At 48.6% G+C, this 23035-nt stretch overlaps 1 protein-coding gene across 3 annotated transcripts in view; it reads left to right on the top strand.

The window, feature by feature from the left end:
• Positions 1-23035, top strand: part of LOC115855349 (BICD family-like cargo adapter 1) — a 96617-nt gene that overhangs the window by 71860 nt on the left and 1722 nt on the right. Inside the window, exons 4-10 of one of the 3 annotated variants that reach the window (XR_009566330.1) lie at positions 700-846; positions 6348-6527; positions 7112-7330; positions 8445-8588; positions 14306-14436; positions 20266-20386; positions 21199-21307. Coding sequence is in view for 2 of the 3 variants with exons in the window: in XM_030860524.2 (XP_030716384.2) it covers positions 700-846; positions 6348-6527; positions 7112-7330; positions 8445-8588; positions 14306-14436; positions 20266-20386 (942 nt within the window). In the remaining variant the exon portion in view is untranslated. The remainder of the gene's footprint in view (positions 1-699; positions 847-6347; positions 6528-7111; positions 7331-8444; positions 8589-14305; positions 14437-20265; positions 20387-21198; positions 21308-23035) is intronic. The other 2 variants (XM_030860524.2, XM_030860526.2) reach the window with 2 other exon arrangements.

Raw genomic sequence — 23035 nt, 5'->3', positions numbered from 1 at the left:
GGCTGATGCAGGCACTGCTCTGTTTTCTGTATCCTTCTGGCTCCCCCATTAACCCGGGGTCTGGACCATGACTCAAGAGCCAAACCTGCCAGCAGTGGGGGAAGGACAAAGGAGAGACATAGAATATGAGAATACAGCAGCTCCAGAGACTGTCTTGGGCATTTTCTTGTGCTCAGGACTTGAGAAAGAAGAATGGTCCCACAGATTAGGTTCCACTTCCCCATAAACTGTGGGGTTGAAGTAAAGTTGTATGCAGGGGACTTCCCTGGTGGTCCAGTGGTTAAGACTCCGTGCTTCCACTGCAGGGGGCACGGGTTTGATCCCTGATCAGGGAACTAAGATCCCACATGCCGTGCGGCAGGGCCAAAAAAAAGTTATAGGCAGCAAGGTGGGGCCCTCCTCTGTCTTATCTGTGGAATTTCCAGAGAGCACTAACCTTCCTTGCCTCTGCCTGGCACCCCACATTCCAGCTTCCCCAAAGTTCAACTCCTACCCCTTCCCAGACAGGTTTCCAAAGGGGAGGGGTTTTCTCCTCAGCTTAAGAGTTCACAGCTGTTCCTTCAGAGGTAGAGGCACCAGGGCCCTGCGCAGAGCACTTGGAGAGACACCTGCCTTCATGTTTCGGGGCTGGTCCCTCCCTCCCTACTCATCAGCCCGGGTGTAACTCCACACCACCCTTGTGGCTCTCCACCCTTTCAGATCAAGATGCTGTCGGATCGGAAACGGGAGCTGGAGCACCGTCTCAGTGCCACCTTAGAGGAGAATGACCTGCTCCAAGGGACTGTGGAGGAGCTACAGGACCGGGTGCTGATCCTGGAGAGGCAGGGCCATGACAAAGACCTCCAGGTACTGGGGCAGAGAAGCAGTCATGTAGGACCAGGGTCAGGTCAAAGGAGTGCTTAGCTGCCCAGCCAAAGGGAAAGGCTGGGAGGCCAGTGCCACTACCGGGGTCAGGAGTGGGTAAAGCTGAGAGGTCTCTCCTTGGGCCCGGTTATGGTTCTCCTCAGGCTCTGCTAACTGGGCTGGTCTTTCTCTGCCGAGAACAAGCGCATTGCTACCACAGGTCATCCTTCCAATTTGTTCTGAGCCACTGGCCCCAGGAGCAGTTTCACTGAGTTCTTTCTGGGCTGTTAACATGACTGGAACACCAGGAGTGCTGTTCTGCCTCCTGGGGTTTGTGAAACCTGCCGGAGATTTCAGAGGGATCCTGTGACTCTGTGCTTGGCTCACAGTGCTCTCTGCTGCTGCTTCCCCAGGCTGATGCATTCAGTTGGCTGGCACTGAACAGAAACCAAGAAGCTGCCCACTGAACACAGCAAGACTTATATCCTGATTCTGCCAGTTGTTAACAAAGGCACAGGCTGACCCCTCTATGAGCCTAATTAGCCTCTTTTTTCTTCCTAAAGGAAATTGCTTCATGGCTATATTTGTACTTATTTGGGAACTGCCACCAGGCCTCAGCTGAATCCCAAAGCTCACACTTGACAGGAAACAACCCCCTAAACAAAACGATAATCACTCAGCCTCCCCAGAAATAGAGTGTAGCATCTGCTGCCGAGAAAGCTTTGCTGTGCTAGCCTAGGACCACTGGGGCCAGTGGCTAAGAATGCGCTGCTTCCCCTTGGGCGTCCTCTGAGTGTGCCAGGGAGCGGAGTAGATTGCAATGGTGCCATTCGTGTGGAAGTGGTCAGCCAAGTATACTCAAGTGCCAGGTGTGTCCCCACCCAAAGACCAGGCCTCAGAAGGCCCCACTGGGCTCAGCAGTTGGCTGTTGAGGAAAGCCCTCAGTTGGGGAGACCTCTTAGGCTAAGGAGACCTCTTAGGCTGAGGTCACTTGACACCATCAGTTAAATGGCCATCTGAGTAATTAACCTCTTTTAGGGCAAATTAACAGTTTTTCTCTCTCCATGCTTTTATACCTTCAGCTGAGAACTTTGTATGAGTGGGGCCTCAGTAAATGTTGAATAGAAAATGATGCTGGCTAAAGCCTCACAGCAGTTTTCAAAATGGAAAGGAGTTTGTTCATATTTTAAGGTTGACGACGATAATAGCATGAACATCTGTATGCCGCTTTACAGAGAACAGAGTGGTTTTGCATATATTCTAAAACTGAGGCTTAGAAAGATGAATCCTTTATCCTAAGAAGTGCAGTAAGTCCTTGGTAGAATCCAGAAGAGGACCCTCCTACCTGCTTTACCTGGTGCTCAATGATAGCTTCCAGTGTATCACTTGCCTCTGGAAGTCAGTGTTTCAGCATTTATTACCCCATCAGGCACTCTCCTGAGGGTTGCTGAGGTAGAGTATGGAGAGGAGAAGGAAAAGAAGTACAGAAAAATGGGAAAATGGCCCTGCCTAAAACAAACTTCTAGTTCAGCATGAATTCACAAATGAAAAGTCCTTATTTCATATCAAGAATGGGAGACCTGGAGATGGGGAAGAGCCAGGACCAGTGTGGACCATGCAGTGCCTGGCTGGCACAGTGGGCTGTATGTTCTCTAGCAGCCAGAGTCCCCAGTCACACCATGTTCACATCCTCACCATCTGCACACTCGCTGTCTTCCAATCGGGCTTCTTCAAGAGTAAGAGCGTATCACTAGTGCAGGGCCTACATCAAGTCAGGGAGTTCCCACCTTGATTTGGAAAATCTGCATTTATGGGCTGAAGTCTCATCTTTCCGAACTATTTGTAATTTTTTTCCTTTTATTCATATAAAAATCTCCTTAAGGTGTTGCTAATTAGTTCTATGGATGAAATGGCCTGTACTGATACAGAAATAGAAATTTCAGCTCACTCAGGGAGTAGGTGAATGGTCCTAAATCAGACTTGTAAAATGTAGAGCTAGTGGCCTTGGAATGTACCTAATCCCATGATTTTAATCCTTTTCCTCAGACAAGGGATGAGAAGAAGGCTGAGCAGGCAGGGCAACAGGGCTGCCACAGGCAGAGTAGCCCCCTTTAATCTGGTTTACTGTGTAACTGGGGTTCTACTGTCAAACACAGATTTTTTAAACCACGGATCAAATCCAACTCTGATTTTTTTTTTCAGGCTGAGCAGGGATAAAAATTATTACTTATTGAGCACCCAGTAAATTTAAAAATCAGGCATTTTGCTGAACTCTTAATACCCAGTAAAGGATTTGTCCCTCTGAGGGCAACTTAACTGCCCTATTTCATACGAAGCTGAGCATCTTATAAATGTGTACAGGGGCCTTGTCCCACTCAGTGGGTGGCTTTCATCAGCAGAGAATACAGGCCCTGCTTACTGTAGGGACCCAGGAAGCAAATGAACTGGAGTCTAGACCTCGCCCTGACTCTGGGTGTGTACCATTAGGGAAGTCACTTAGCATCACACCATCTCAGTTCCTGCAGCGTAAAACGGGGAGAGTGCCCCCACTTCTGCCAGCTTTAAGGGCATGAGTATTGAACTTAGTATACTCTCCAATCACAAGACATTTGGTGTCTTCCTTGTTCATACATATAAATACATTTGGTTTCATCTTTGTTTTATAAAGGGTGATATTTCTTATGTTAGAGGGTTCTTATATTTAATAGACTCTTCCTTGCTTTGGTTTGGTTTTTCTGAGTTTGGGTCAATTATTGACCAGAGAGGGCAGACCTGTCCTGGTCTTTGTTCTTTTGCTGTTATAATTAATTAAGCACCTTTGAGTGTGCATGAGTAATTGAACTAATGTTGTCCAGTGACTAAGAACTTGTACTTGTCTGTGCTGAACTTCTCCTGCTGAGATGTATGTGGAGTTGTCTAGAAAATAATTGCAAAGCATTTTGTCAATTTAGTAAATGCCGTTTGTAATTGTGCCAAATGCTTCCTAGGCATATCTTAAAAAAAAAAACCAAAGCCTAATTTCTTCTTTCTGAGTTTCCTCAAAACCAAGGCTGGAGGAGTTCCCACTGGACCAGCAGGTATTGCTGATCCACTGGAACCATGCAGAGCAGGCTTGCCAATTCCTTTTTCATTCTCCAAGCAGCCAGGCTCCAACCTCTTCCTAGTTAAGGCACATCCAGACCACTGGTGCCATTAGCAAATGTTCTCTGATACTGGACCAGCAGAAGAGAGGCTCCCAGGGCACCAAAATGATTGGCTGCGGGCTCTGCAAGGCAGCTTGCCCCATTCATGAGAACCACAGAGCTCTGAGTTGCCCACTGCCCCTTCGTCTCTGCATCTCTGCAGGAGCCATAAGCCCACCTGGATGACAGTCTGGAAAAGACAATACAGTGTTCACTCTTTTTAATGAACAGGGATGACCCAGAAATGCCATTTTATAAAAGGATAAAATAATTAAATTTAAATCCCCAGAAGTTCTTCTCCCATCCTCACCCCCAAAAATATATTTTAAAAGGAGGGTGGGCAGTCCACAAATACAAGAGTAGGAAACATTGCTCCTGTGCACGTGTAGTATATGGACATGTGCATAGCAGTTAGCAAACAGATTGATTCTGCAATTCGGGTCTGTTGTGCTAAATGTAAGTGTAGTGATGGAGTATATTAGTAAGAGTGTGGCATTTAGCAGCCACAGTAGGGTCTCCCCTTACATTCAGCAGTAACAACCTCACCAGGTAGCAGTGCCCTGTTTGGACTCCACAGGGAAGGAGCCACAGAGAATGTAGAGAAGGGTGAAGTAGTGGCAACGAAAGAGAGGGAAGGAGCCCTGGCCCGTAGGTCATGATGCCTGCGTTGCTGTCTCCTCTCTACCACTGGTGTCGCTCTCCTCCTCTGAGCTTCTAGTGCTATGTAAGGCCCCTCCCAGGCCTAGGGCCTTATCTGTAAACCATGAGGTATGACACAAAGTAGGGAGAGACTGCTTTTCCCATGGGTTTGGGAACTCTTGGTATTACTGCCCAGATGTTATTCCAGATCCCACCCCTAGCTCCTTTCCAAACAACCCTTTTCCTCTTAATTTTTTCATTAAAGTACAACATGCATATAGTAAAGCATACAGATCATAAGTGGATAGCCCATTGAAGTTTTATATATACCTGTGTGAACACCATCCACATCAAGACATAGCCCATTATCAGCACCCACAAGTCTTCCTCCTACCCCCTCCCAGTCAATACGCTAACACTTCCTCAAAAGCAAACTTCTATTCTGACTTTCATCTCTTTCATCTCAATGAAGTTTTGGAACTTTTTATAAATAGAATCATACATTATATATTGTTTTGTGTCTGGTTTTTGCTGAACATCATGTCTAAGAAATTCATCCATGTTGTGGCATAGAGTAAGCAGTATGTTCTTTTTTTCACTGCTGTATAGTATTCCAGCATGTGAATATATCCATTCTATCTTTATTGGTGTTTAGATTGTTTCCCATCTGTGGCTTTTATGAATAATGCTGCTGTGAACATCCTGTTTGTCTTTCATCTGCATTTTCAGTCATTTATTACTGGGTCTGCACCTAAGAGTGGAACAGCTTGATCATAGGATAGAACAGCTGGATCATAGAATAGTAGAACAGATCTGCATTTCACTCATTAGAAACTGCCGAACAGTTTTCCACAGTGGTGGTTCATCTTCCATTTCCACCAGAAATGAGAGTCCCAGTTATTTTACATCCTCATCAGAGCTTGATATTATTATTCTGTTACTATTATTTATTTTAGCCATTCTGGTGAGAGTCTAATGGTGCCTTACTTTGTATGCCTGTATGTTTGCGTGTTGAACATTTTATTCTGGAGAATTTCAGATGAACTCAAAAACAGAATAAGACAGTGACATCCCACGTAACCCATTGTCCAGCTCTACAAACCGTCCATTCCTGGCCAGTCCCGCCCTATCTTCATTACATCCATTTGCTCCCCTCTCATTTTGAAGTAAATCCCAGAATTTTTATAATTTCATCTGTAAATAAAGAATACCTCTAAATAAGAACATAAAAAAATATAACCACAGGACTAGTACAGCTAGAAACTTCAGCAATATTTCCTTTAATATCATCAAATATCTAGTCAGTGTTCAAATTTTCAGTTGTCTTATAAATGTCATCGTTTTTCACATTTTTCATTTGAATCAAGATACAAATTAAAATATGCCCACATGTGGCAGTTGGCTGATATGTTTCTTAAGTCTCTTAATCTATAGTTTCCCCCTTTATCTTTCTTTTTTTTTTCTTGAAATTTATTTGTTGAAGAAACTGAGCTATTTGTCCTATAGAATTTCCCAAGTCTGGATTTTGCTGACTGCATCCCCTTAACATAGTCTAGCCAGTTCTTCCCTCCTCTGTATTTTTCTGTAAACTGGTAGCAGGATCTAAAAGCATGACTGGGTTCAGGGTCAGTTTTTCTGTTTGGGTTCAGCCCGCCTCACCACCGTTTGCTGTCTCTCTGAAAGCTGCATCAGAGCCAGCTGGAGCTCCAGGAGGTACGGCTCTCCTACCGACAGCTGCAGGTGAAGGTGGAGGAGCTCACTGAGGAGAGGAGTCTGCAGAGCTCTGCAGCCACCAGCACGTCCCTCCTGTCTGAAATAGAGCAGAGCATGGAGGCCGAGGAGCTGGAGCAGGAGAGAGAGCAGGTGCTGGCATCGCCACCGCTGTGGCACGTGAGGTTGCCCAGGGATCCTGGGGCAGACCCTGGCCTTTGAGAGCCCGTCGGCCATCCCTGTCACCCCGTGCCTGCTGTTTAGTTTCAGCCTGGCAGGGGCCCGTGGTCTGCACTTGTGCAAGCCCCTAGGCCTGCTGGCTGGAGCTGTCACGAAGCAGTGCCTCTTAGGAAATGCTTGTTGACTAATATCAGCCTCATACCTCTTGTATTGACAGGGTTTTAGAACATTCGTGATCCATCCAATTAGCTTCTTTTCATTCTACTCATAACCACTCATTCCCCCAATCATGCACTGACTTCCACCAAAGTAACAGACTGTATAAAGATGTGCTTTATGTGTAAATGGGAGGGTCTTGAGGACAGGGAAAATAAGAATTGGGACTCTGTATAGGTGTACTGGGCCCAGAATAAGTATCAGTATTTCTTGGGACAGGTGATTAAAAAAAAAAAAAAACTTTCCCTATAACTAGTATCTTGGATTCATACACTAGAATAAGATGGCTGGTGGCAGTCTTCTCTAGAATCCATAATCAGGAATAATTCTTTGTGGGGCAGCTGAGACTGCAGCTCTGGGAAGCCTACTGCCAGGTTCGCTATCTCTGCTCACACCTTCGAGGAAATGACAGCGCCGACTCGGCCGTCTCCACGGACTCCTCAATGGACGAGTCTTCAGAAACGTCGTCTGCCAAGGATGTACCAGCAGGCAGCTTGCGCACTGCTCTCAGCGAGCTCAAGAGACTGATACAGAGCATTGTGGATGGCATGGAGCCCACGGTAAGAGGCCAAGCTGAGAGCTCCTTGCTCCACAGAACCTGGCTGGTGGGAGGTTGAAACCAAATGCAGAGGGTGAGGTTAACCCTAGAACTGGAACCTTATAACGTCTGCAAGAATTTCTTCTGAGCCCTCGTCTGAGAGCACTGAACACTGGGGAGCAGGCAGAGGGCCCGATGCTGGGGATGGAAGACTCTAGAGTCCCTTCCTGCAGGCACAGGATGCAGAGGAGGCCTCCCTCCATGCGGTTACGTGCAGGCCACAGGGACCTCGAGTGTGAGGGCTTTCCTGGGAGGCCTTTGACTGTAGAAATTTGCATCCCGGTAAAAACTGCAAGTTACTTTTCTGTAGTCCCTTGGTCCTGGTGGTGGAGTTAGCTGTGAACAGGCAAAGTTAAAAGATCTGAAGCTTCTCTGCTCGAAGGCTAGAAGTGAGCACGGAAAGTTGGGATGAGCAACAACAAGGGCCTTTTAGAATTCCAGATGTGGCTCCTCTTGTGGAGGAGAGGAACATTCCCACAGGCTTCCCAGGCACACGGGCATTTCTTCCAGCGTCATGTCAGATTTCTGCCAGACTTACTCTCCATTCACCACCCCAGCTCTCGGGTTGTTGTTTTTCTTCAGGTTTCCTCCTCCTACAGAATGGTTGCATCTCTCTACCCATATGAGGTGAAGTAAGGTGAAAGGGTGGTTGTCCTTACCTGAACATGCTGTGTTGATTTGTGGAACGCACTGTAGTGTGGAGGCCGGGTCAGTGTGGGAAAGGGAGCTGTCAGAGTGAGGTGTGCTGTTGGCTCCACACAATTTCCCTTCCCCGAAACCTGAAACAAAATAAATGTCTAGTTGTTGTTTGCACGTTGAAATTGAGCAAGAGAATCTCTCTCCTCTAACCCTCTATTTCTTCCCTCCTCTGCCTCTCTTTTTCTCCTCTCTCCCCCTCTCCTCATCCCCCCACTATCTTGTGTTTCCCCAAACCGAACCATCTCTCTGCTCCCCTCCCCATTGCTCCCCTTTCCTCTTTCTCTCTCCCTTCTGCATCTCTCCCACTAACCATCTCTCCACTCCCCTCCACTCTCACCACCTCTCTGGTTGGCCGGCTCTCTCTCTCTTGCTGTCAGAGCTCCCGGAGAATTGATGATGACTCCTTAGAAGAACAGATAAGGCAGACCAGTGAGGATTCGAGAGCCCTAAGGGAACTCATGGAGGGAGAGAGGGGTAAACTGAGGCAAAGCCTAGAAGAGCTGCAGCGGCTCCACAGTCAGGTGAGCACCCCCATCCTCACCCCAGCGCAGGATGTGCACGTGTCCCCAGCTCCCTCAGGACCCCTGTGAGTTTCCCTCTCCCACGTCTCTTTGAGAAGCAGCTCTCCTCTGACAGATCTCAGGGGCGGTGACCTAAAGTTGAGGTGAACTGGGTGTCTTCAAGAAAAGAAGCCTAGGACTTCCCTGGTGGTCCAGTGGTTAAGACTCCGCACTCCCATTGCAGGGGGCCCGGGTTCGATCCCTGGTCAGGGAACTAAGATCCCACATGCTGCGTGGCCACGAAGAAGACAGTCCTCTGGTTTAGGCCAAAGTGAAATTGTCAGGGATAAGAATAGCTTGACCCTCCATTTCCTCCAGCGACACACTGCCCTCTGCAGAGCCCAAATAATTGGGTGGATTCTGACAGTTTAAAGTGCCATAGCTCCCAGGACGCTTATTGATGGTTTTCCAGCAGCTTCTGAGCAGGGAAGTTTGCAAACCGAGGAACAATTGATCTTTGCAGGCCTGTTCTCCCTTTGTAAGTGCCGTCACCTCTGCCAGCCTGTTTTTCAGCTTTAGAGGCACTTACTGCTGCTCTCAGTGTTCCTCTCCTGTTTGATCATGATCTCATCTCTTAAGAACACTGGAGAAGGACATCTATATTCTGATCTGAAAAGTTTTAAAGGGCTTAGGAGCAGCCCCACCCAAAAAGGAGCTTCTAAAATCTGTCCTAGGAGATAAATAAACGCTCTTCCCTTTGACTGGGGTCACGTGTGGAGGTTCTGTCCCACTTGTGAGGGACACCAGACAGGTACCATTTTAAACCCTACCCCCTTCTTTCCTTGTCCAAAGCTAGTCATCCCTTCCTGCTACAGGAAGAGATTGCTGAGAGATGGAATTTAAGCCTGGCTTTCACTTCAGTCAGTATTTCTTAAATTTAAAGGAACTTACAGAAATAAACTCCTGCCTTTTTTTGGTTGTACCCATTGGACTTTCTAGTATTATTCTCTTGGAAGATATTGCACCCCCAGCCATTACTGCTTTCTTCTTCTTGTGAATGACCAGATAAGGAGGACAGGAAGATGCTCCTGAAAGCTGTATTTTGTTCCTGGCCAACCCCTGGGAAGTAGGGTTGGGCAGCCAAAGACATTCTTGTGCCTAAAACCTAAGACACTCAGGTGGTCGTTCGTTTGGCTGGGGCGGGGTGGGGGAGTGTCACACCTTCCAAACTCGAAGAATAAAATGCAAGAGAAAGCAGATATAAGAGTTCTTTGGATTAATAAAAGTCGCTTTGTTGCTTCTCTGAATTAGAAAACTGGAAACCCGAGAGGGCATTATTGGGTTCAGAAACATTAGCAAGGTGGAGGTTGCTGAGAGTCTGCTATGGAACTATTTAGGAGACCATCTCTACCAGGGAATTTTCCTTAAAAGTTCAACTGATAACTGGTTTAGGTCAATTCCTGTGGATTCTCTTTCAAAAAACCTCATCAAGCAGATGGTTACACTTGGTCCCAAATAGGATATAGAATTGGGCCTCTGCCAGGGGTCATCTCTTCCTTAGTCAAAGCTGCAAACCTCTTAGTCAAGCCGTCCCTTGGGAGTAACATTGACCTCCCAGGGCAGTGGATGGGATGCGGGTTGAATTACCAGGACAGTGGAAATGGCAGCCATCATGGCGGGCAGAGGTGCCTCGTGCAGTTAGCTCAGCGCAAGCCTGTGCTGCCCGAGACCTCGAGAGGCGCTGGGTGGATGTGACAAGGCCTCTGCACTCTAGGGCCTCTCGCTATCATGAGGGGAGTCAGGCCAATTTTGTACCCTTTGGGGAGCAGGGCCCAGACAAGGTGGCGTATGACCGAGGTTCCAGCAAACGGATCCTAGACCATGGTCTGACCTCGCCCATGATCCAGCCTCCACTCCCACTGCTTTCTTTTCTCTCCTGGAAACTAGGCCAGAGGTAAAAGGTATGGGGCCTGGAAGGTGAAGTACCTGCAGTACCCCACCCCCTCAGAGGCCTACCCAAATTTTAAAATAAAAGAGAGCCCAGGTTTAATTTAATTGATAATTACTTGTTTGAGGCAGAAACCCATAGCCAGACCTGAAGACTTGCCTCCTGCCCTCTTGATGGCCGTGGAGAGCTCCCTGCCCACCCATTCAGCCTTTTCTCCCCCATCCCTGCAGCTCTCCAGTGAGCGCTGCCCGTGGGGTCTGGAGCTGCTGCCGGGAGCCAGGGAGGACCTGCAGAGCAATATGAAAAGTAGTTATTCTTGGCTCCTCGCCAATTCCCAGGCCAATAAGCCAGGTCATGGGAGGCACAGTAAGAAACACAGTCCCCAACCCGGTCATTTGGCTCCTTTATGCTTGACTGAAGCACATGCCAGTTACTGCAGGGACATGAAAACTCTGGGGAGTGTGTGCTGGGAGCAGTTGAGGCCCTTACTAATGAGATCTCGGTGACCCCTCCTCTAAAATCTCAGCAGGTTCTCTCTCCTCCATCCTCCTAGCCACTGTCCCATTTCAGACCTTCATTCTTTCACACCCTGTCTTTGGTCCTCACTTCCCAGCTGATTGCCTTCCCGCAGCCCAGTCACCCTTCCATATGATATGGATCCATCTTTCTGAAGCACAACTTGAACATGGGACACCGCTTGCACGTTCTAGATTGACTTCCCATCATCGAGTAATGGGAAGCCTCCAGCCCTCTTGGCACCACGGTCTGGCTGCATCCAGCCATCCAGCCTCCATTCCTGTTGTTTCCATCTCACCTCCTTAGCTTTAGCAGAACTGAATGTAGGCTACAGATGGGCGTGGCACAGGCTGCCCTTGTGTTCCCACATCTGGGTCTTTTCTTCCGCTCTCTCTGCCTGGAAGACTCTCCCCCATCACCTGCACATACAGCCCAGCCCTACTCATCCTTCAAGTTCCTAATCAGGTTTCACTTCCTCCTCAAAACTCTCTTGCTTCCCTTCCTCAGGGAGCCCCCTGGCCCTGCCTTGTCATGGTTACGCTCGCTCCCATCTCATCCTCCCAGTCCAGCCTTAGACCCCCCGCAAGAACAAGCTCAAGGTCTGACGTACTTTTGTCTTCTCCTAAAGCGTCTAGTGCAGCACCTTTCTTAGAGCAGGCGTGCAAATGATTGTCAGCCCTGGATATATGACTTCAGGATGTTTCCTTTGATGCTATTCAATCTCGAGGACACCCACCTTAATGGGGAAAAGTGGATTTAGGGGTGGCTGTAACGTAAGTCAGCAGATAAACAAACCCAGTGGGTCCTCATGACAGCGGGAAGGTCTATATGGGGGGAGGAGGGGAGGCACTTACACCCTGAGTGGGGCCCTTGATGTTATTTATTTTGTTTGATCCTCACAACAACTTGATGGTGGGGAATAGTTCTTTTTTTTTTTTTTGCGGTACACGGGCCTCTCACTGTTGTGGCCTCTCCCGTTGCGGAGCACAGGCTCCGGACGCGCAGGCTCAGCGGCCATGGCTCACGGGCCTAGCCTCTCTGTGGCATGTGGGATCTTCCCGGACCGGGGCACGAACCCGTGTCCCCTGCATCGGCAGGCGGACTCAACCACTGCGCCACCAGGGAAGCCCAGAATAGTTCTTTTTATTCCTGCTTTTTATGGAACTTATGTGCAGCTCAGAGAGGATAAGTCCTTTGTCACTCCTAAGCTGGCAGTCTCTACCTTGATCAGGTTTTCCAGGCCAAAGCAAAAGGTTCTTGTGGAGTTTTGTCTGGAGCACATTAAATGTTGGCATTTCCTGCCTAGCATGTAGTTCTATCTGTCACTCACTCAGCTGACAGAACACCTGGCTGTCCCACAGCTGGCCTGAGGCCACATCAGGGCTCATTTGGTCTGAGGAGGGCTGGCTGTTTCTGCCAGGTGCTTTCTGGGTCTTGAGTTCTGGCCTACCAGGCTGCGGAACCTGCTAAGAATACGGTGAGGCTGGGCTTCTCACCTGTTGCCTCATCTGCCTCAAGGCTCATTGCACCTGCATGCCCTGGCCTGTGCAGTTGCCCAGCCTGTTCTTCCCTAAGGCTTCTCACCCAGCTCACTGGAGCTGTCCCTGCCATGAAAGCACAGAGCACCAGGTACATTCCCTACCACGCACCTGAGAGTACAAAATCCATTGCCCATAGCGACAACAAATTGTCCTGTATACCTCTTCATTACTGGGTGTCCTCTGATTTGCTCCTCAGTGGCTGCTACCCCAGGAGCTGGCAACTGTGTTGCCTCAGCTTGGGGGGGTCCAGAGTACCTCCAGGGAAACTTGCTCTTCAGCCTTAGTCCTGGGGCCTTTGCTCAGCTTCATTGTCTAAAGATGATTAGACCTGGGCCTTGAAGAGCAGAGGAGTGTACAGAAGGTGATGTCTGTCCCCTTGTGGGAGGGAAAGACCTGTATGGATGGATCTCCCCTTGGAAAGATGTAAAAGTATGTGTAATATTTAATAAGAGGGCATGGTCAGGCATCCTGACTCTAGTCTGATCCTATCAACTGAGACGAAGGGCTCCCCGCCTTCCATTCATTCAACAAATATTTATTGAAAGCTCTACCAGGCAGGGTTTCTGGTTGCAGACAACTGAAACTCGCTCTGCTTAACTTAAGCAGAAAGAGACTATATTGGAATTAAATCTGGAATCTTACAGAATCAACAGGAAGGCTGGAGAACTGAGCTCCAAAACAGGAAGCCATGGGGAGTGGGGCAACAAATCCATTTTTTGTCCATGTACTAACTTCCCAGTGGCCGATGGCTTTGCTGTACCCTTAAGAGCTGCCGCCCCAGGTGGGGGACCAAGGCACCTAGGAAAGGATGTCTCTTCTTTTGGCTTCCTTAGTGGGAGGGCATGCTCTGCCTCCCAGCAAGGTCCATGCAGCCAGGAATGCCCCAGATAGGAAGGGATTTTGGATGCTGACTAGCCCAAAAATGACAACTGTCTACTGCACAAGCATTGGGGATTCAGCATTGTATGCACTCAGGCTCTGAGACACACAGATAGATAGGGCACACTTCTCGCATGGCAGAGCTCAAGGTATTCAAGGGGTTACTCTGTACAGTGGGTGGGTTAAGCTGTGGTCACTGAGGGAGCCCCTAGGAGGGGCATCTCACCACCAAAGGTTGACTGCCAGTGAATGGGCTCTAGTGCCATTCACTGAGGCATGGACGACAGAAAAGGTAACAGGCTTGAAGTGAAAGGTGATGACATCATTTTTCTGTCTAAATTCCATGTAGCTTTGACCTGGGGAGCTGAAGGAAGAAGGTGAAAGAGCCAGGCTGTGTCAAGTGCTGTCACAGAAATGGGAGCCAGGTTCCAGGCTTTGGGACCAGCCAGGGGCCTGTGAAACACAGGGCAGTGTTCCATGTTGAGTGGAAGATTGCTAGAAACAAAACTTGAGTCCCTACCCCCAAAAATGTGTTTCAGTGCCCTGATGCGTGTGTGGCCTTCACTCATTAGGTCCCTGAGAGTGCCTTGAAATGAAGGAGGTGCTGTGCTCTGTACAACAGGGATCTGGCCCCAGGGCTGCAGTCCAGGGCTGAGCTCTTCCCTGGCCACTGAGCTCCAGTCTAGCATGAGGCCTCCTCTCTCCTGGAGCAGGGGGCAGCAGGAAGTCACCAGCCTGCCCTGCACATAGGCCCTGAGCCTGCCTGGGCCTTGTTCTTTCCTCCCTCTTGGAGGGAAACACCCCAGGCCGGCAGCAGTGGTATCATCACGTTTATCCCCTTCGTCTCTCATTAGGTGACACTGCTGAGTGTGGAGATGACTGCATTGAAGGAGGAGAGAGACCGACTCAGAATGACATCTGAGGACAAGGAACCAAAGGAGCAGCTTCAGAAGGCCATCAGGGACCGGGATGAGGCCATCGCAAAGTGAGTGGGCACCACTTGTTTAACTGAAAGTAACATGAGTATGTGCTCAATTTTAAAAGTTAAATCATACAGAAGAATACAAAACTGAAAGTGAGAGTTTCCCCGCTACCCGCCCTCACTCCTAATCCCATTCTTCTTCACAGACACTACTGGTAAAAGTCAGGTATGCATTTTTTGCAGCTTTTTTCCCTATGCATATACAGGTGTACAATATAGTTTTTGCAGATTTCTTTAAAAACATCAGTGAGATGTTGCTCCACATGTCTTGTGTTTTTGTTTCCACTTATATCTTAGAGAGCTTTCCAATATCATTATATACTTCAACTTTTTAATTTTTAGGTTTTTTGGTTGTTTTTGTTTCTTTTATTTATCATTATAGACATCTTCAAGCATACACAGAAGTGAAAAACGTAAGATGAATTCCGACCTATGTACCTCTGAGTTTCAACACTAACCAGCATATGGCCAGTGTTGTTTCATCTATAGCCACCCACTTCTTCCACCTCCCCTCTGGACCACGTTAAGGCAGATCACAAGACATTGTGTCATCTCACCCATAAACACTTTCACATAAATCTCTATCAGAAAAAGATTCTTTTTGTAAAACACACACCAGAATTATCACACGTAAAAAAGCTTAAAACAATTTCTTAATATCATCTAGTATCCAGTGTTCAAATTTCCCCAGTTGTCCCATAAATGTATTTTTAAAAAAATATTTATTTGTCTGTGCCAGGTCTTAGTTGTGGCACTAGTGATCTTCGTTGCCATGTGCAGGATCTTCAGTTGCGGCATGTGGGATCTTTAGTTGTGGCATGTGGGATCTTTAGTTGCAGCATGTGGAATCTAGTTCCCTGACCAGGGATCGAATCCAGGCCCCCTGCATTGGGAACGTGGAGTCTTAGCCACTGGACCACCAGGGAAGTCCCATAAATGTCTTTTTATAATTGATAAGTATCAGACTCCAAAGTCCACATACTCTGTTTACTTGTTATGTCCCAAAAGTCTGTAACACTTCCCCTTCCGTCTTTTTTTTTTCCAATTTGCATTTATTGAAGAAACTGGATCTTTTATCTCATAGTTTTTCTGCATTCTAAGTTCGATTGCATCCCCAGAGTGTCATTTAACATTTTTCTCTGTCCTTTATATTTGTAGTAAACTGGGTCATTTTTTTTTTAACATTGTAATTTCACTGTTTCTTTTTGTTTTTAATTATTTATTTTTGGCTGTGGTGGGTCTTCGTTGCTGCACGTGGGCTTTCTCTAGTTGCGGTGAGCGGGGGCTGCTCTTTGTTGCAGTGCACGGGCTTCTCATTGCAGTGGCTTCTCTTATTGCAGAGCACGGGCTCTAGGCGCGTGCGCTTCAGTAGTTGTGGCACGCGGGCTCAGTAGTTGTGGCTCTCGAGCTCTAGAGCGCAGACTTAGTAGTTGTAGCGCACGGGCTTAGTTGCTCCACGGCACGTGGGATCTTCCCAGACCAGGGCTCGAACCCATGTCCCCTGCATTGGCAGGTGGATTCTTTTTTTTTTTTTTTTTTAACATCTTTATTGGGGTATAATTGCTTTACAATGGTGTGTTAGTTTCTGCTTTATAACAAAGTGAATCAGTCATACATAAACATATGTTCCCATATGTCTTCCCTCTTGGCAGGCGGATTCTTAACCACTGCGCCACCAGGGAAGTCCCTGGGTCATTTTTAAATAATGTTTTGGGCTTTCTCCGGCAGAGAAGAAATGCATAAATGCATTCTTTTACATTCAAAATATGTGGCGGTACATAGGCAAAAAACATTTACATATTCCCCATTCCCCTGAAAATTATTTATCACACACTCAATCTGCCGTATACGCTGAGTGTGAGGAGGTAAAAGGCACTAAAAATGCGCCTGCTTTGGGGGCTTTACAACACATTAATAACAACATTTGTGCATCACTTTACTACTTACAAAACACTTCATCCTTTCATCATCCCAGCCACAGCAAGAAGTAAAATTTTTAATCCCAGTTTTACAGATGAGGAAGTTTCCCGGGATCACAGCCAGTGCTGATCACTGGCCTCCACCTCAGGTCTCTGACTCCTGTTCCACATCCTTTCCCCTTACCTCAAGGCTGCTTGTCAGGAAGCTAAAATGAATTTATTTAAAACAATTTGTAAATACATACTATTTGCCTTTTTAAAAAGTAATATGACACATTTTAATTTCTGACTTTAAAATTCACACCTTCCCACTTTTCACTTCCATATACAATTGTCCCCTCCTCTCCCTTCTGTTCTCTTTAATCATTTCCATCATCTCCGTTTCATAGTTTTACCTTTGGGTCCCCTTGTCTATCTGGTCAGAATCTCGTATCAGGTTGTCTTTCAATTTCCAGTTCATTTTGGAATTATCCTTAGTGAGGCTCACAAACCTGTGTTATCTTTGCCATTCCTGGTGGATTTAGTTACTGAATACTTGAATAGCAGTGTGATATTTTGGAGTGAGACCATACTTTTATGAATAACAAAGGATGAGATTGTGCCAAACAATTAGGGAATAAAATGGTAAAATTAGGGTACTAATTGTCGAAGCCCAATGGGAATAAGAAGCAGAATAAGTTAGAAGTAGAGTCTAGTTGGTCACCTTCTCTCAGCTAGACAAGCGGAGGAGAGCTGACCATCAAGCTCTGACCATACTCTGTCATCAGCATGGGAGGTGGGAGATACAGCCAGGGAAAGTTCCAGGATGCAGGAAAGCAGAAAAAACAGTTGTCCAGTCCCCTCCCTTAGAATAAGTGCACCTAGGTCTGACACTTGGGTGACAGAGGAAATCACCAAATCTACCTTGAAATGCATGTCCTTTCCTGCTGCCAAAGAAGGCCCAGTTAACCTCCTGGGGTCTGACTGAACAGATTTGCACACTCTTCTCCCTGAGTAGGGAGAATTCTGGAGTGAAGCCCCTGTCCTTCCTGGACCCTGTAAAACAGGGCTGGCCCTTAGGGAGGTAGATCACTCCAGGATAGTTCTTTTTCTGTCCCTTAGAAATGAAATTCTGGGTATACAAAAATTCAGACAAGAGACCTAAGGAATCATTCAGTGTGGGGGAATCACACATATGTATAGGACCATTAAGAATTTTACAAGATTCTTTCATATACATCATCTCTGATCCTGGCTGTGCTTTAGCATCATCTGGGGAAGTCTGCCCCTGCCAGAGCCCTCTCCAGAACAATTCAGTCTGAATCTCTGAGTTTGGGGCAACTTCTTAAAAGCGTCCCCTTACGCCCACCCCATTATTCTAATGTGCAGACAGGGGTGAGAACCTCCCAAGAAAAATAACTTCCCTCTCTTCACTGGACAGCAACAACCTTAAGGTGTTCCTTATCCTATATAATAGGTGAGTTTCAGCTAAGTTAAGTAACAATTTTATCTCCTTGCAGGTGAAAGGTCCTCAGTGAAAAAAATCCAGGGCTAGCAGTCTGCCTTACAAAAACAAAAAGGAGTCAGTTGCTAGTGGTTTCATTTAAATAAGGAATTCTTCTAGCCCTTTGAAATATTCCTTTTTAAAACTGATTTAGGGACTTCCCTGGTGGTCCAGTGGGTAAGACTCCGTGCTCCCAATGCAGGGGGCCCGGGTTGGATCCCTGGTCGTGGGAACTAGATCCTGCATGCATGCTGCAACTAAGAGCCTGAATGACGTAACCGGGACCCGGTGAAATAAAAATGTTTTTTAAAAAAACATTAATGTATTGATCAGGGACTTCTGCAGCACTGCTTTCCTTGTCTGGGGTTTCCCATGAACGAGAAGCACCAAGATTCCCTGGTGAGCAAACGTTCCGGAGGGTGCAGTCCAAGGCTGTGACACCTAGGTCTGCAAGGTGGGCCCAGCTCGGGGGGCTTTCAGGAAGGAAGGGGACCGACCCCTCGGTGCGTGGCGGGCCGCAGCTGCTGCTGGACCTCTGCCCCTCCGCCAGCAGCATTACTCAGCACATTCTGGGGTCTTCAGGCTGTTCGTGGCGACACCTGCCGGGAGACGCCTGTAAGCTCAAGAGGCTGCCCTGGCGCGGGGCGCTAGGGGCTTGCGTTGACGTTCCAGGACCGTGGGGTTGGCCAGCCGGGCGTCCATGACAACCCGCGCCTTGCAAGGATTTCCGCAGTTTGCGGCCAGCCAATGGCAGCGGGCGTGACGGGAGCAGCGTGCGGCATTTGAGATGCCGGAGCTGATTGGACAGGCTCGGCTCCTGTCCCTGCAGCTGCAGTGCGGGTGGGCGGTCCTGGTGTGAGAGGTCTGGAGCGGCTTCTCTAGGAAGAGTGGGCGGGGAGCCGTTCTGGGGACCTTGGAGTGTCGGGGGAAGTGACCGATTGCTCGGTGGACTTGAGGCCAGAGACGAAGTGCTGGTCGCGCGGTGGCCCGAGCAGGTTAACCCAACTGCTCCGGCTTCCGGCCGCGCTTAGCTTTGATGTGAGCTGGGCAGCTTCTGCGGTGGGTCCTCTCAAGGCCATGCACGTTGGTCGCTGGTCCTGTGCGACGAGGAGTTTTGTTAGTTTTGCCCTTTTGAATGTGAAAGGTAACGGTTGATGGGCTTCCCTGGTGGCACAGTGGTTAAGAATCCGCCTGCCAATGCAGGGGCCACGGGTTCGAGCCCTGGTCTGGGAAGATCCCACATTGCGGAGCAACTAAGCCCATGCGCCACAACTACTGAGCCTGCGCTCTAGAGCCCATGAGCCGCAACTACTGAGCCCGTTCACCTAGAGCCGGTGCTCTGCAACAACAGAAGCCACTGCAATGCGAAGCTCGCGCTCCACAACGAAGAGGAGCCCCCGCTCGCCGCAACTAGAGAAAGCCCGCACACAGCAACAAAGACCCGACGCAGCCAAATAAATAAATTTATTTTTTTTAAAAAAAGGTAACGGTTGATGAAGATAAGGGCTAAATAATGCTCATTTTGGCAGCTGGGCAACCAGTGCCACCTAGCAGAAGCTGCCCAGCTAGTCTCTTGCATTTTTTATTCCCATTCCCTGCCTCCCCAAAAATTGTCCTTTGCGTTGAACAACCATGATTTAGGAATGTTGGGAAAGGTGAACAAAATAATATGTAAAACATGAAAATGTGAAAATACAAAATGCAAAAGTGTGGGAGCAATTACCCATCAGTGATCCTCACCTAGAGATAACCAAGTAGACATTTTTGTGTATGACCTTCAAATACAGGCAATTTTTCTTTTACAAAGCTTGTATCATATGTGACCTTGTTTCTTGTTTTTTTTTCTCTGCTCAGCATGCATCAGGAGTATTGCCCCACTGTCAGTAAATATTCAATGTCGTGGTTGTTACTGGTGACTGTATTCCATCGTATAATTTACCCTAACTGTTGGCTACAACGATCAGCTAAGCTGTGATGATCACCACTGTGTGGCTGCCTTTGCACACACCCTTAAAGGGGGGATTGCTAGTGAGAAGGAGAGCACTAGGAGGTTAAGTCCAACTTCCAAGGGGACTGGCCTTTTGGGGGAAAATTAGCAGTTCCTTAGTGCTGTGAGGCCTTTGATCTCTGGGTTCCAGTCCTGATTTAAGTGTCATTCTTTTTTAATCACTTCTTGTTTGAGACGGGATGACAGATTATTCCTTCACCTACAGGTTGGTTATGAAAACTGAGAAAATGTATATGAAAGCATATTGCAAAACTTTCCAACCCTCCACAAGTAACATCATAGTTACTGTTACAGTTACTGTTTGTTGTGAGTTTGGGGTCAGAGGCTGTTTCCTCATCCTGAGGACTCCAGGTGCCCCAGGCAAAGAACCTGATGCCTCTGGCACAAGGTGTCCGCGCTCACCCTGGCTTGTCTGTTTTCAGGAAGAACGCTGTGGAGCTGGAACTCGCCAAGTGCAAGATGGACATGATGTCTCTGAACAGCCAGCTACTGGATGCCATTCAGCAGAAACTGAACCTCTCGCAGCAGCTTGAGGCTTGGCAGGTAAGGGAGAGTCTCTGAACCCAGGCTGAGTGTAAGAATGAGAGCTTGTTACTGGAGGGTCCCATGCGTGTGGGGTGAGCAGTAATCCCAGTCTTCACCTGATGAAATTCAGGGCTCGCGGTCCCCCAGTCCCTGGGGAAGAATGCCTAAAGGAAGATGCTCTCGAGAGCAAGGAACCCCAGGCTGTGCCGACCTCTAGGCTTGGAACAGGGGCCTCCTTCAGCTAGTTGTCCTGGCTTTGTTTAAATTAGCTAGAAAAAAACGGCCGTTAACGTGGAGGGCCCAGGAAGCCCTATATGACTGACTGAAAATTCACAACTGGATGTTTGTAGTTCAGCCATCCTTGGGTTGCCAGCAGCTGATGCTCTTCCCTTTCTCAAAGGCCAGCTTCCTTTTTTCCAAAGAGCACTGTCCTGGCACAGGTCTGGGGAAAATGAGTGTGTCCGTCTCTAGGGCCACAGTTGTCAGAGTCCACTCAGCCAACATGGCTGCCCACTGGGCCAGGGCCATACTTGCTTTTTGTTAATGAGGTTAGGGTAGTACAACTTCAGAATGTGGGTGTAACCATTCTTGTTTCTCCCCAAGAAATCCTAACCAGATAGATGAAAAGTCCCCTTGGGCTTTCCCAGGCAAGCCCCACATGGAAGGCAGGTTAGAAGTGACTGTCCCTCCAGGGCCCTGCCGGGCTGGCCGCGGGAGCACTGGCTTCCCCCCTAGAGAGCTGCTCCCTGGCTCCCTGCCTCCTGCCCCAAAGCCAGCTGCTGTTTCCTGGCTCACCGCCCCTGTTCTTCTCTCTTTTCTCTCGGCTACAGTTTGCTTCCTCAGGGCTTTTTACTATCTGGCTCCTTTGGTTTCTGATCTAGTGGCCTTTCTCAGTTCCCGTATCAACAGCTTTAGTTGTACACCCCTCCTGCCTTTGAGGTGAGATTGAGCCCTCATCCCCCCACCCTCTTCCCTGCCACCATCGCAGTCTCGCCCCTGCCGCCTCCCTTGTGGTCCACCGTGTTGTGTGTCGGTGCCGGCGTCATCTCCGTACAGCGTGCCATGCCATCGATCGAGCCCTGGCCTCCCTCCTCCTTCCACTGTCACATCCGGTGAGCGCGGCAGCAGGTGGCCCAGTACTGACAGGCTGACCCGTCTGGCCCTGGTTTCTTGGTTCCACCTCCTCATAAATGGGTTGTTTTATAGAAGTAACGGCCGGCATGGAATTATAAGCAGCTCATGCATGTGTGTGTACGAAGTTTTGAACTGATATATTTCACGGAATTATCTTGATAAATCTTAAAGTATAAAAAAAATGCAGTTTGCAATGTACCAGAGAACACTTAACAACATAGATTTTTATGGAGCACTTCCCAAGTACAGGGCACTGTGCTGAGGATTTGACACGACACGGGGACCTTCAAAGTAGGGACTATATCTCATTTTTGTGAGGAGGAGGAGGAGAGGTGTAGGTAGGAAGTTGAATATGAAGAGGGGAGGAAGGCAGGAGAGCAGGACGTGAGCAAGGGGTCCACACCCGCCGCCACCTGGTGACCTGGTCAGGAAAGTCCCTTTGTTTCACACTGAAACTTGCAAAGACATTTGAGTGACTGGTGAGAGATTAGGTGAGTATGTAGGAGTGGTGGACAAGCTGGTCAAGCTGGGAGTGGGGCCCAGCCAGCCCACTTCCTGTGCTCACCAAGTGAGCAGCTGCTCTGGGCCGCTGAGGTCATCTTCCCCGACCTCAGGAAACGCCCAGCCCGAAAGCAGGCCTCACAGTCCTGTGCAGGAACAGACACGAGCAGCTGATTCACTCCAGCATTCGGCCCAAGGCTCGGTCTTTTCACCAGGACATCCCAGAGCCCATCGGGTTCAGGGTGAAGGAATCAGGCAGATGCTTGTGTTTCCGGCTGATGTTACTAGACAGGGCTGCTTTTGATTCTAAACCAATAGTTTTCATAATGTGTTAGTGGCGGAACGCCTTTATCAAATGGAATCTTGCACAGACTCAGAATCTAGCAAGTAGAATGCAGAGTGGAGCTGCTCCGTCCGTTAGCCACTCCGTGGCGTAAAAGCTGATGTTCCGTAAGGCGAAGTCAGGGAGAAGAGGGAGTTTTCTATGCAACTTTAACACACCGGAGGGGAAAGGTGCTACCCCATTGAAGAAGCCAAGGAAGTGGGCGTAAGTTGGAGCAAGACAAGCCCCGAAGATGGTGATGGCCCCTGGCCTCTGCCACTGGGGGCCGAGCGCGTGGTTGGTGGTCAGCGAGGACGGCACCAGGGAGCCTGTGACCTCACACGTGGGCCTGCCAGGAGTGCATGGGCATCAGCAGTTCAGGCTGGTAATAATTTGAAGGGGATGAAGGGGCAGGAAAAGCCCCCTGTGGCCAGGATGTTAGGCTGGAGAGCTGGCAAGCTGAGGCCACCCCAGGGTTTGGTGGGGGGTGGGTACCAAGTGAGAGGTGCCCACCCAGACCCAAGGGGACACAGGAAGCAGGACAGAGAGGGCCGGTCACAGGCAAGGCTGAGCACTGGTGTGGGCTGGCAGGCTGGGTGGAGAGGCAGACAGGCAAGTATCAGCTGCGGCCATCCTCTGGGCCCACAGAGACACACCTGGTCTGCGGGGTCAGCCGAGGGAGTAATATTAGTGAGAAGCCAGCCCAAGCT

Source organism: Globicephala melas, chromosome 13, assembly GCF_963455315.2.
Source record: "Globicephala melas chromosome 13, mGloMel1.2, whole genome shotgun sequence".
In the NCBI taxonomy this organism is placed as follows: Eukaryota; Metazoa; Chordata; class Mammalia; order Artiodactyla; family Delphinidae; genus Globicephala; species Globicephala melas.
This window is presented reverse-complemented; position numbering and strand designations above follow the sequence as displayed.